This window comes from Lactuca serriola, chromosome 5, assembly GCF_051521515.1.
Source record: "Lactuca serriola cultivar US96UC23 chromosome 5, Lser_US96UC23_V15, whole genome shotgun sequence".
Taxonomy (NCBI): Eukaryota; Viridiplantae; Streptophyta; class Magnoliopsida; order Asterales; family Asteraceae; genus Lactuca; species Lactuca serriola.
In genome coordinates this window covers 234,249,646-234,262,575 of record NC_136412.1, presented here as the reverse complement: position 1 = coordinate 234,262,575, position 12,930 = coordinate 234,249,646, and the positions used below count along the sequence as shown (strand labels likewise).

Sequence of the window (12,930 nt, the reverse complement as noted above, 5' to 3'; positions counted from 1 at the left end):
ATTCACGCTGACAATAATAGACCAATTGGCTGTGTTTAATTAGCTCCGATTAGTTGACTTAATTCTGCCTAATTTTTAAGGTAGCCTCCCTAACTGGAAAAAAAGATGAAAACTTCGATTGTGGTCTATGGTGCTAGAGCATTGAATAAAAAGAAATTAACAAACATTGTTGATAAACTTGATATAAATATTATTCAACCAAAACATCGGATATTTGCATGCAATTCTGCCATAAGAATTTCATGAGTAATGGTTGATATGGCTGCAACTGCATCATCTGTTATGAACTCTTCCCGACGGATTGGGGTAGACGTGCATGGGATGATGAAGAAAAAGTATGTTTCTTCTTGGGGTTTGCAAATTAAGGCTCCTACAAAAGTAAATGTTACCAAAGTTGGTGCTATAAATTGGAGCATGCTCTTTCCTACTGTTAAAACTATTCCCATGAAACCAATGATGATGCTCGGCAAGGAGAAAAAGTATCCAAAGTTGGTTCCGGATCTTGGTTTAGGGAATGTCGTTAATGATGACCGCATATTTGGGCAAAAATTTTGTATTAGATCATATGAAGTTGGGCCAGATGGAACAGCTTCAGTAGAAACACTAATGAATCTTTTCCAGGCGTGTTAAATGGATTCTTGTAGCTATATGCCTTTTCGTTTGTCTATGTGTTGGTATATACATCTCTTATTTACAATCTCAAGTTGGATTCACAGGAAACAAACACTAACCATTTGAAGACATTTGGATTCCTCGGTGATGATTTTGGTTCTGTGGATATGTCCGAGAAGAACCTAACCTGGGTGACGATAAAGATGCAAATGATATTGGACCGTTATCCAACATGGTACTATGCTCGCCTTCTTCAATATATAATTCTTGGTTAATTAAAACTCTATCATATAATTGTTGTCGGTTGGAGGAGAATAAAGGTTTATCGATATGAATCCGAGATCGACTTGACGGTTCGTGTGATTACTCTCCGAATCTAATATTTCGAACCTATGGTTACTCGAAATTCGGATTATGCTGAAAATTATTCAACGATCAATATCCTATCAAGGCATTGATATGAGACCATGTGCTAGGGTTTTATAAAATTCAAATTCTTCTGATTACCAAGGATAAACACCGATCAGTATTAAATGCCGATTTTATCCTAAAAATAACAACAGTTGGCGGTTTCAAGATAATTATCACAAAATATAATCCAAAAAATAATATTTTCCACGATACTTTTTTAACAAAATATGGTTGGCGGGGCCCGCCAGGGGCGCAACCCGTCTTATGCGCCCCTCTTAAATACTCATCATTTTGTCCGAACCGAGATCAAACTCGTTTTATATATGAATGTACTCCACACCACCTAACTTCTCAAAAATCAAGAATTTAACTCCATTAGTAATATGGAAATTCTATTATATTAATATGACCGGGTGACACTTAATAATGGCTGTGTACAAGAAAGTGTCAGGATGAGCTTATTAGCATATGCTCAAATCTTTTACAGGGGTGATATTGTTCAAATTAATACTTGGAAAAGTGCGTACGGAAACAATGGTGTTTCTTCCAATTTTACATTTTGTGATTGCAAAACTGAAGAGATATTGGGAAGAGCTTCAAGGTATAAATCTTTCCTAACACGAGGAATTAGAACTTGGTTATGGTAGGTCTTGTTTTTATTGATGACAATTAATTTGTTGTAGCATTTCGGTGATGATGAACAAAAAGACAAGAAAGTTATCTAAATTTCCAAATGAAATACGGGCTAAACAACAGAAATACTATGTGGATACACCGGCTATTATGGATCAAGACATTACAACGTGGTCAAAAGGAAATGAGATAATTAAGGACCACATTTGCAAAGGTTTAATGGTGAGTTTGTTCTTTAGTGAAATGTTGCCTATAGCTTATTTACTGCTTACATGACTTGGATTCTTTGTATACGCTAATATCAGCCACGATGGAGCGACTTGGATATTAACCAACATGTGAACCATGCGAAATACATCAGGTGGATCCTTGAGGTAAATGTCTTGTCTTGCAATTAAAGGATGAATGAGGTATATATGCCCATCCAACAATATATTAAGATAATGTGTTGTTATTGTAGAGTGTTCCAAGGACCATTTCGGAGAATTACGAGATTGAGAGCATGACTCTAGAATACTATCGAGAATGTACTGCGGACACTGTTCTGCAATCTGTCACTTCAATATTGGCCAATCACAAAGGAAAGATAGCTATGGATAACATTCATTGCCAGCATTTGCTTGAATTCGAGATTGGTGGGGAGATCCTGAAAGGAAGGACTAGATGGCGGCCAAAACGCAAGAATGGCGATGCTGGAGTATTGATTAAATAGTTCCCTAACGAAAGTGACTCAAACCAAATAGGGTGATATCCGAGTAGCATTACTAAGTCTCCTCCGCCTACCTAAATGTGCTTAGGTTCATGATCTTACCTAAATGATTGTAACTTTGAAACTCACGTAATGGATTTGATTATCTTCTTTAATTCTTGCAATTGTAAAGCATATTCGCCGTTGGGGATCAAAATCCCTTCTTAGATCTTGCGATCAAAAGTAATGGCGGACGTACGAATATGTAGTAGTAGTTGCGCCAAAAAAAATACGAACAAATATAATATGGTAAATTACACCAATCGTCCTTAGTGCATTTGCAAAAATGCATGTTTCGTTCCTCATTGTTTTAAACTTATATGATTCATTCTTATTGACATGAAATGATTTTTTTCCCTTACTATTTTTTTTCATTTTCTTTTATTTTTATATCAGTTATATATATATATATATATATATATATATATATATATATATATATATTGTTGAAAATATTATGAATTAATACAATCTCATATTTATTTTTATATACGTATAAGTATATGTAGTTGTATGTGTATGTGTATAAGTGAATGCAGGAGTGAAGCAGGAGTGAAGTGCGGATCTGAAGTGGGTCGTGTTAGATTCGTTTAAGTGATAGGGGAGTATAAAAGAAGAGAGAGAGTGTGTTAGAGGAGAGATAAGATATTTTCATCTCATTCTTCTCTCTTGTGATATGCTCTCGTTCAGTTAGGGTTTTTTGCTAGATCTAAACGATTGTGTAGTAGATCTGTTGTATTTTTCCTGATCGTTCTTTATATTCTGTTGTGTTACATCTTGTTCGTTCATTACTGATAATCATTCTAGATTAGGGTTTGAGTGTTTTGTTATGAGAGTAGAATAGGGTTTTGTAGTGAGGTTTTTTGATGTATGTTCTTGAAAACCTTCTGTTTCTTTGTCCTCAAATGATATAAGAAATGAAGATGTTGGGAAATATGTGTTTGTAGTTTTTTAACATGGTATCAGAGCACAAGGCTCGTCGTTCATGTTCTTGACGCATCTTCTGGTGTTCGTTGTTACGATCTGTTGTCGTCGCTGTTCGTTTTTTCTCGCACGAGGTTAGTTCTGTATTTGATTAACCTGGTTTTGATTTACTCTGTTTTAGACTTAGGGTTTCATTCTTTTTACCCTATTTCATAGTTTTTTGAGATCCTGGTACTGCGAGAATTTTTTGTTGTTCTTGCAGATTGAGTTTCCTGTTGGTGCAAAGTTTTGAGTGAAACTGAAAGTCACAAATCATAGTTATCGATTAATCCCTCTAATCTTCTCTTTGGGGTCGGATTTCATCACCGATAAACCCTTTGAGTAAAAGGTTCAGGGAGTCGATTTTAAACAAACAATTTGCCTTAAGCACTGTGAGGTTTTCTTGTTCTCTTCTTTTTCTTTTTGGTTGTAGATGTGGGAGAATCTGGTGTCTTGTGTACATCAGTTAATTGTTGTATGAAATTTATTGTTGATTTTGTTTTCTTGTTCACCTTGTGTTTGGTTGTCTTGGGCCCCGACAAACTGTGGTGACCATCTGGACTTTAAGCCAACACAAGTGTTGTTTTGTTCTTTACCTGTTTGACATTTTCTTGTCTTGTTCTTCTTTGATTGGTATTTGTTTTGTGATCTGTTATGGCTGGAGATACACCTGAGGGAAGTGGTGTCCCTAAGGATTCTCCTGTTAACTTTGATGATCCCCTGTACATACATCCGTCTGATAATGCAGTTACTTCTATAATAACTATTAAATTGACTGGTAATGAAAATTTCTGATTATGGCGTAGTGCAATGACTAGAGGCCTTAAAGCTAGAAATAAATTGGGTTTTGTGGATGGAACTATTGTTCCTGAAAAAACTGATGCAACTAAAAAATCTAAATGGGAACGTGTGAATGCTGTTGTGTGTAATTGGTTATTAGGATCTATATCTGAAGCAATATATGCTAGTCATGTTTATTCTGATAATGCTAAAGACATTTGGGATGAGTTGTTTGAAACCTATAATAAGGCTGATGGTTCTGTAATTTTTAATATCCATCAGCAGATAAACACTTTAAAACAAAGTGGTTCTTCTCTTTCAGACTACTATAACAAACTTGATTCTTTATGGAAAGAGTTTGATGGTTTGACTAGTTTATCTGAATGTGTTTGTGAGGCTGCAAATAAACTAAATGATCATTCTAAAATGATGAAATTAATGCAATTTTTAAGTGGTCTTGATGATGTATATAATCAGGTTAAAAGTCACATTCTTTTAATGGAACCATTGCCTAATGTTAAAACTGCCTTCTCAATTCTCTCTAGAGAAGAGTCTCTTCAAAAGAATGGTTCTTTGAGTTTTGTTGTTTCTTCAAAACCTCAAGTGTCTGTTTTTAATAGTAAGGTTACTGATTTTAAAAAAGGTCAAGGTCAAAATAGATTCAGAAATCAAGGATTACAGTGTAAGCACTGTAATCTTAAGGGTCATACAATAGAAAAGTGTTATAAATTGATTGGATATCCAAAGGATTTTAAACAAAGAAATGGAAATAATAATCAAAATAAATATGTTTCTGTGAATTCTTCCTCTGTTGGTCCAAGCAGCAGTTCTATAGTTTCTTCTGAATCTGTTTGTGGTAGTGAATGTCATTATCTTACAAGTGAACAATATTCAAAATTTCTTCGTCTCATAAATGAGAATTCTGCTAGTGAGGATGTACCTGCTGCTGCAAATATGGCAGGTACAACAACATATTGTTTTAACTCTTGTGTTACTTCAAATAAATCTCAAAGTTGGATTGTTGATTCTGGAGCATATCAACATATGATAGCCTCAGAATCACAACTTCAAGACACTGTAGATGTGTCTAGACTTAATCTACTTGTAAAACATCCTAATGGTTCTTCTGCTCAAATAAATAAGATTGGGAATGTTCAGTTGTCCTCTAATCTTACTTTATTTGATGTCTTTGTTGTGCCAGACTTTAATGTTAATCTTTTGTCTGTACATAAACTATGTAAGGATAATGGATGTGAAATTATTTTCTCTGAACATAATTGTAAAATTCAGGATTCACTATCAAAGAAGATGGTGGAGAATGGTAGAGAATCTGGGGGCTATATTACCTAGATCATGTTCCCTCAGGTAATTCAGTAAATCAAACTAATTCTAAGTGTTGTGTCTCAAAGTTAACTTGGCATAGCAGACTTGGTCATCCTGCTGATCAGGCTTTAAATATTTTGAAAGATAAATTGAAACTAGGAAATGAGTCTCTTCCTCCTTGTGATGTCTGTCATAAGGCTAAACAGACTAGGGAGTCATTCTCACTTAGTCAACATTGTTCAACCCAGTTGGGTGAATTAATTCACTTAGATGTTTGGGGTCCCTATAGACTTGCTTCTGTAGAAGGGTTTAAGTTTTTTCTGACTATTGTGGATGATTTCTCCAGGGATACTTGGGTTTTTCTTTTGAAATCTAAAAGTGAAGTTTTTGATTGCTTTAAGATTTTTGTGAATATTTTACTAAACCAATTTAGTGTTAATATTAAGGTTGTGAGATCTGATAATGGTACTGAATTTGTGAATAATCAAATGAAATATTTTTGTATTGAACGAGGTATCATTCATCAGAATTCCTGTGCTTACACTCCACAACAAAATGGAGTTGTGGAAAGGAAGCACAAACACATACTTAATGTTGCAAGATCACTTTTGTTTCAGTCGGCTGTTCCTATAAAATATTGGGGAGATGCTGTTTTAACTTCAGTTTTTTTAATAAATAGAATGCCTACATCAGTTTTAAATGGATTATCTCCTTATGAACTTGTTTATAAAAGAACACCTAATTTTGATCATTTGAGAGTTTTTGGTTGTCTTTGTTTTGCTGTTAAACAAAATATTTCTGATAAGTTTTCTGAACATGCTGAAAAGTGCATTTTATTAGGATATTCATCTGATAAAAAGGCTTATAAACTTCTTAGTCTTGATACCAATACATCTTTTATGTCCAGGGATGTGAAATTTTATGAATCTGTGTTTCCATATAAATTGAAGTCAACTAATGTTGACAAAAAAATTTCTGGTTTTGGCCCTAGTGATCCATTTTCCTATGATGAGTTTGATACTAATGAATACTTAAATGATTCTATTAATCTTGATGAGCTGAGAGTAGAATCACAGTTGGATGGTACTGATGCAGCCATTCACCTGGATGATGTCAGTCCTAATAATGTTGTCAACCGTAGTGGCGAGGCAGTTGTGCCTCCTTCTGCTGGTTCAATTCCTTCTTCTTCTAACATTTCTGAGGAAAGTAGTCAGTTACCCTTAATCCCTTCTATTGAGCAGTCTTTAGGTTCTTCTAGGTCTAGACGTGAGTCTCATATGCCTGTAAAGTTTTATGATTACATTGTTGAAGGTAAATATAAATATGGAATAGAAAGAACTATTAATTATTCTTCATTAGACAATAATACAAAATGTTTTATTTCAAATTTAAATAAAACTGTTGAGCCTAAAGATTATAAAGAAGCTTTAACTGATCCAAATTGGGTTAAAGCTATGAATGAAGAGATGGAAGCTCTTCATAGAAATAATACCTGGGAAATTACATGTTTACCTAAGAACAGAAAACCGATAGGTTGTAAGTGGGTTTTCAAAATTAAATACAAGTCTAATGGTGAAGTAGAAAGATATAAAGCTCGTTTAGTAGCTAAAGGGTATAATCAAAGGGAAGGAATTGATTTTGAAGAAACTTTCTCTCCTGTTGCAAAAATTGTGACTGTAAGAATAATTATTTCTTTATCTGTACATAATTCTTGGCCATTATATCAACTAGATATTAATAATGCATTTTTATATGGTGACTTAACTGAAGATGTTTATATGTCTCTTCCTCCTGGATATTTTTCTATTGGTGATTCTAGGGTTTGTAAACTTACTAAATCTTTATATGGTTTGAAACAAGCTCCTAGGAAGTGGAATGAAAAACTTTGTTCTTCTTTGTTTTTGTTTGGTTTCAAGCAAAGTATAAGTGACTATTCATTAAGGAAATTTGAAGGATCATTAACTATATTGCTTGTATATGTAGATGATATTATTTTGACTGGAAGTTGTGAACATGAATTGCAGAAAGTTAAGGATTTTATGAAAACTCAGTTTCTAATTAAAGATCTTGGAACTTTAAAATATTTTTTGGGAATTGAAGTAATAAAATTGAATAATGGTTTGTGTCTAAATCAAAGGAAATATTGTTTAGAGTTATTACATGAATATGGTATGCTTGGGTGTAAACCTGTAAATACTCCATTGGAAACAAATTTTCTGATAAAGACTGATGAAAATGGTAAAGAAAATTCATTGTTAGACAATAAAACTGAGTTTCAGAAACTTATAGGTAAATTGATATATTTGACAGTAACTAGACCAGATATTTCATATGTTGTTCAGGTACTTAGTTAGTTCATGCACAGGCCTAAAAAATCTCATCTAAAAATTGCTTTTAGACTTTTAAGATACTTAAAAAACAGTCTTGGAAGAGGAGTGGCTATAACCAAATCTGATAAATTTGAGCTTAAAGGGTTTGTAGATGCTGACTGGGCTAAGTGTATGATTACAAGAAAATCAGTGTCTGGATATTTGATTTATTTTAATAACTGTTTAATATCATGGAAGAGTAAGAAACAGTCTACTGTTTCTAGATCCTCCACTTAAGCTGAATATAGAGCTTTAGGGTCTATTACTTGTGAAATAAATTTGATTTTAAAATTTTGTTTGAATTAGAAATAAATATTTAATTCCTGTTTCAGTTTTTTGTGATAATGATTCAACTATTAAATTAGCTTTAAATCCTGTGTTTCATGAGAGGACAAAACATTTTGAAGTTGACTTGCATTTTATTAGAGAAAAAATTTCTAATGGAGTGATAAAATTGGTTAAAATTTGTTCTTTTGAACAAACTGCAGATATCTTAACTAAATCTTTAACTATAAAGCAGCATGATTTTCTAACTAAGAAAATGGGTATTGTTGATGTTTTTAAAAGTGAAAAATAAATATTTCGATTGAGGGGGGATGTTGAAAATATTATGAATTAATACAATCTCATATTTATTTTTATATACGTATAAGTATATGTAGTTGTATGTGTATGGGTATAAGTGAATGCAGGAGTGAAGCAGGAGTGAAGCGCGGATCTGAAGTGGGTCGGGTTAGATTTGTTTCAGTGATAGGGGAGTATAAAAGAAGAGAGAGAGTGTGTTAGAGGAGAGATCAGATATTTTCATCTCATTCTTCTCTCTTGTGATATGCTCTCGTTCATTTAGGGTTTTTTGCTAGATCTAAACGATTGTGTAGTAGATCTGTTGTATTTTTCCTGATCGTTCTTTATATTCTGTTGTGTTACATCTTGTTCGTTCATTACTGATAATCATTCTAGATTAGGGTTTGAGTGTTTTGTTATGAGAGTAGAATAGGGTTTTGTAGTGAGGTTTTTTGATGTATGTTCTTGAAAACCTTCTGTTTCTTTGTCCTCAAATGATATAAGAAATGAAGATGTTGGGAAATATGTGTTTGTAGTTTTTTAACACACACACACACATATATATATATATATATATATATATATATATATATATATATATATATATATATATATATATATATATATATATATATATAAAGAAATATCCCCACCCCTCCCCCTCCCCTCCCCTTCCATTTGCCCAACTTCTACAACAAGATTCTCCACAGATTACCCACCACCACTTATTACCGCCTACACCTTCAACACCACCACCTATCAACACGAACACCTCCTCCAACCAAACCTCAATCTAAAAAACTTACACCTATCTCCTTCATTTCATATGAATCAGCGCATATATTGTTTATCGTCTTCTCCACCTTGCACCTGCCATCATCCAACTATCACGTTCATGCCACCATATAGTACCATCTTCTGCACACTATATTTCAAAGAGAGAAGGAGATATAAAGGGTTGATTTCGATTTCGACGGTGGAGCTCTATCTGAAACCCTAAGTGGTAGTTTTTGAAGTCCTAGGCGGCGACGATCTAGATGGAGTGCATAGTGGCAGAGGGACAGTGGTGGATTTCACATCGTAGTGGTGGTGTTGATAGTCGATGGTCTCGGCATCTCAGCTACTCATCTCAGCTACAATGGAGGCAGATATATCAATCTGGACATGTGTCGAAACCAACACCAATTTGTAGAGTCTAAAAGTTGTAAAAAGTCGAAGTGTTTGTTTCTTTAGTTTTGCATGTTAGTTATTTTACTAAGTCATATTTTGTGCGAAGTGTATTGCTCTAGACTTAGTATATTTTTTATTCACTCAGGTTGCCTATAAATAGGGACTGAGGTTAGAAGTAGAAAGGGTTTTTGGAACTCGAGTATTCTTTCTGATTAAACTTTGTAATCAGTTCTTCATCAATATAAGATCAGATTAATATTTACTCTCTGTGTACTTACTTTTTAATCATTCAATCATAACTGCATTCGGAATCTCGATAACAATTCTCATCAATTGGTATCAGAGCAGGATTCAAACTGCATTGATCTGATTTTGGTTTTAGAATCATTTGCTTTTTGAGTAGTAACTTTACTCAAAATTTTCCGCGCATTTTGGTTTTGAAAATCATTTTTGATCTTCAGATTTGAATCGATTCTGCTTTTGAATTGTTTAGTCGAGTGATCGATTAGCAATCTGTGATCATTTCATTTGATCAATTCTCAAATTCATCAAGTTTTTCAAGCTTTCTAAAATTTTCGTGTTCATCAATGGCGAACTTCAACATGGATACCATGACTCCTTTCTCTCACTTACTTGGTTCTTCAACCAAAATTCCGATGTTAATCCCTGAATACTATGATCAGTGGGCTGATAGAATGGAGGATTACTTAAATGGAATAGATGAAGAACTTTGGAATTATATCAATGGAACAGTTCAAGCTCCTGCAAATGTTCAACCAATTGGACAATCTGCTACAACAGCCGAAGTTGCTGAACAACAAAACCGCTTGAAGAAGAACGAAAAGAGATGCATGAGGAAACTAAGAGGTGGTCTACCTCTTGTGGTTTACAATTACATTCGTAGTTGTAAAACAGCCAAGGAAATTTAGATCACACTGAAAGAGAAGTATCAAGGTAGCGAGAAGACGAAGATCAACTCTGTTAAGCAATGTCTTGTTGAACTTAAGTAATTCAGACAAAAGGATGCTGAAACTCTCAAAAATTACTATGATCGTCTGAATGAGCTTGTTTTTTGCTGCAATAGGTATGGAATCACAAGGTCTCTCATGGAATTCAATCTAACATTCATCATGGGCCTTCGCAAGGAATGGCGAAGTGTGAGTATGATGATAAATAATCAACAAAGTTTTGATACAACCAGCTTGAATGATCTCTACAATCAACTAAAAACACATGAAAGTGAATTTTCAGAAATGTTTGAAGAATCAAAACAAAGTCTAGGAGGTCCTTTGGCTTTGGTTTCAAAGATTTCAGAAGTTGATACTAATGAAACAGATGGTTCAGACAATGAAGGTTTCATAATGAATTCTGATGATGAAGCTGTGGCATTCTACTCAAACAACAGAGTTAAGAAATTTTTCAAAAAGCCTTTCAATCCAAAAGGAGAGGCAAATGATGCGAAGAGTGGTGTCGCAAAAGCTGGAGGTGAGGAGAAGAAGAAATTGGAAAAGATTAATGAAAAGCAAAAAGATACGAAGGATGTGAAGAAGCTAAAAGGTGATTCTGGAATCTATTGTCACTACTGCAATGATGCAAATCACTTCGCAGCTGATTGCATGCTGAGAAAGAAATAGGAGAAGAAAAGCAAAATTAAAGATGAAGCCTACTATGTAGAAAAGCTTGAAGAAGTGCATGCAAAGGCAAAAGGAATGTCATTAGTTGCGAAAGGAGAGTCTGATGAAGAAGAGAGTGTAACATATCAGATCTGGTCTTCAGGATCTGATGATGAAGAAATGAGGCATCCAACTCATGGTGCAATGTTCGCAAGCTTTGAAGACAATTGCGAAGAGAATGTTGTAGGACGATGCTTTGTGTCCAAATCCACAAACAAATCTCCAATGACCACCAAGGTACGTGCTATTCTTGAATCTTTTAATATTCCTTTATCTGCTTACGATGCTGAAATTACTTAATTTGATGATACTGTGGCTTATTTTGATTATGTTATTGTGTCTGCTAGTACTGAAGCTCAAAATTTAAATATGCAACTAGTTGAGACACGGAGATAATTAGAAATTAAACGAAACAGAGTAGACAAACTTGAATTGCAGATCAAAAATGTAAATTGTGATAGGGAAAATCTTGGAAATGAAGTTAGGTTGTTACTAGCACAAAGAAATATCTACTGTAACTCTGCTAAGCGTTTGTATGCAAAATTAACTGCTTTACATCATTCATCTGAAATTAGCAAAGAACAACATAGGAAACTTTTACCTTTTCTTGAATATGAACGTGAAAAAGTTGATGTTGTTCTTATGATTGCGAAAACACAATTGCACAATTTGACAAAATACCTGATGATAGATTCGCATATGGTATTGTCAAAATTGATGAACTCTTGAATGCTAATGAGTTGGTTAGTATTGTCAATGAAAGTTTGACAAAGAATGAACAAGTGAAAATCTTAAAGAAAACTAAAACTTCAACTCTTGATTCTCAACTCAATTATGCTGATGTCAATGACAATTCAGATAATGTGAGTGAAATCAGTGAGATCGAAGAGGAAGAAGAGGTTGATTGTTCTCAATTGTCAATCATTAATATCACATCTAAGATCAAAGGTAAAGAAATTATAGTTGATTCAATAGTAAAAGATGAAATTGATAAACCCTCAACTTCGCAACATTGTAATTTTGATAATGTGGAAGTTGAAAGTTGGAACACTGATGACACTGATGAAGACAAAGAAAATGTGAAGGTTTCAAATGAGACACCTCAACGAGTTGTAGTTGATCAAGTGTTTGGTGATACAAAAGAATTCAACAAAATTCTTAATGACAAAGGTGCACATTATTTGGAAACTAACACTGTGGTTTATCCAAATTTTATATGTACAGATAACACCATTTTTCCAAATCAAGTTTTTGTCACAACTGGAAATGTTGAGAAAAGTAAACCTGAATTCAACAAAATGGTTGAAAATTATAAAAAAAAAGGTTGACTACTGAAGGTTTCTTTGCAAATCAAAATACAGTAGAAAACAATTTTACTCAAAATTCTTATGTTTTTCAAGAACGAAAATCATCACAAAAATGGGTGGTTAAACGTGAAAAAGAAAACAAAGTTTTTGAAAAAGTTGAAAAACCAAAGATTGAAGTGAAATTAAATTCTCATGAATTTAAATTGATGGTTCGAAATTATTCAACAGAAAATAATGTTTCAAAAAGAAAAGCAAGAAAACCAATATTTTGGCAAGTTGTGTCCAATGATAAACCAAAAGTTGAAAAAGCACAGATTTCAAAGTCAAATTCATCAAAATTTCAAAGAATATATAAACAAAAGGATACAAGTTTTCAT

The 12,930-nt window shown here is 33.6% G+C and overlaps 1 protein-coding gene across 1 annotated transcript; it reads left to right on the top strand.

Annotated features, from left to right (window-relative positions):
* Positions 1-205: 205 nt before the first annotated feature.
* Positions 206-2,520, top strand: LOC145051487 (palmitoyl-acyl carrier protein thioesterase, chloroplastic-like). The gene is made up of 6 exons (XM_078999445.1): positions 206-621; positions 717-847; positions 1,511-1,624; positions 1,707-1,878; positions 1,962-2,030; positions 2,117-2,520. Exons 1-6 carry the CDS (start codon positions 250-252, stop codon positions 2,366-2,368), a joined length of 1,110 nt encoding a protein of 369 aa, XP_078855571.1. The 5' UTR covers positions 206-249; the 3' UTR covers positions 2,369-2,520.
* Positions 2,521-12,930: the final 10,410 nt, after the last annotated feature.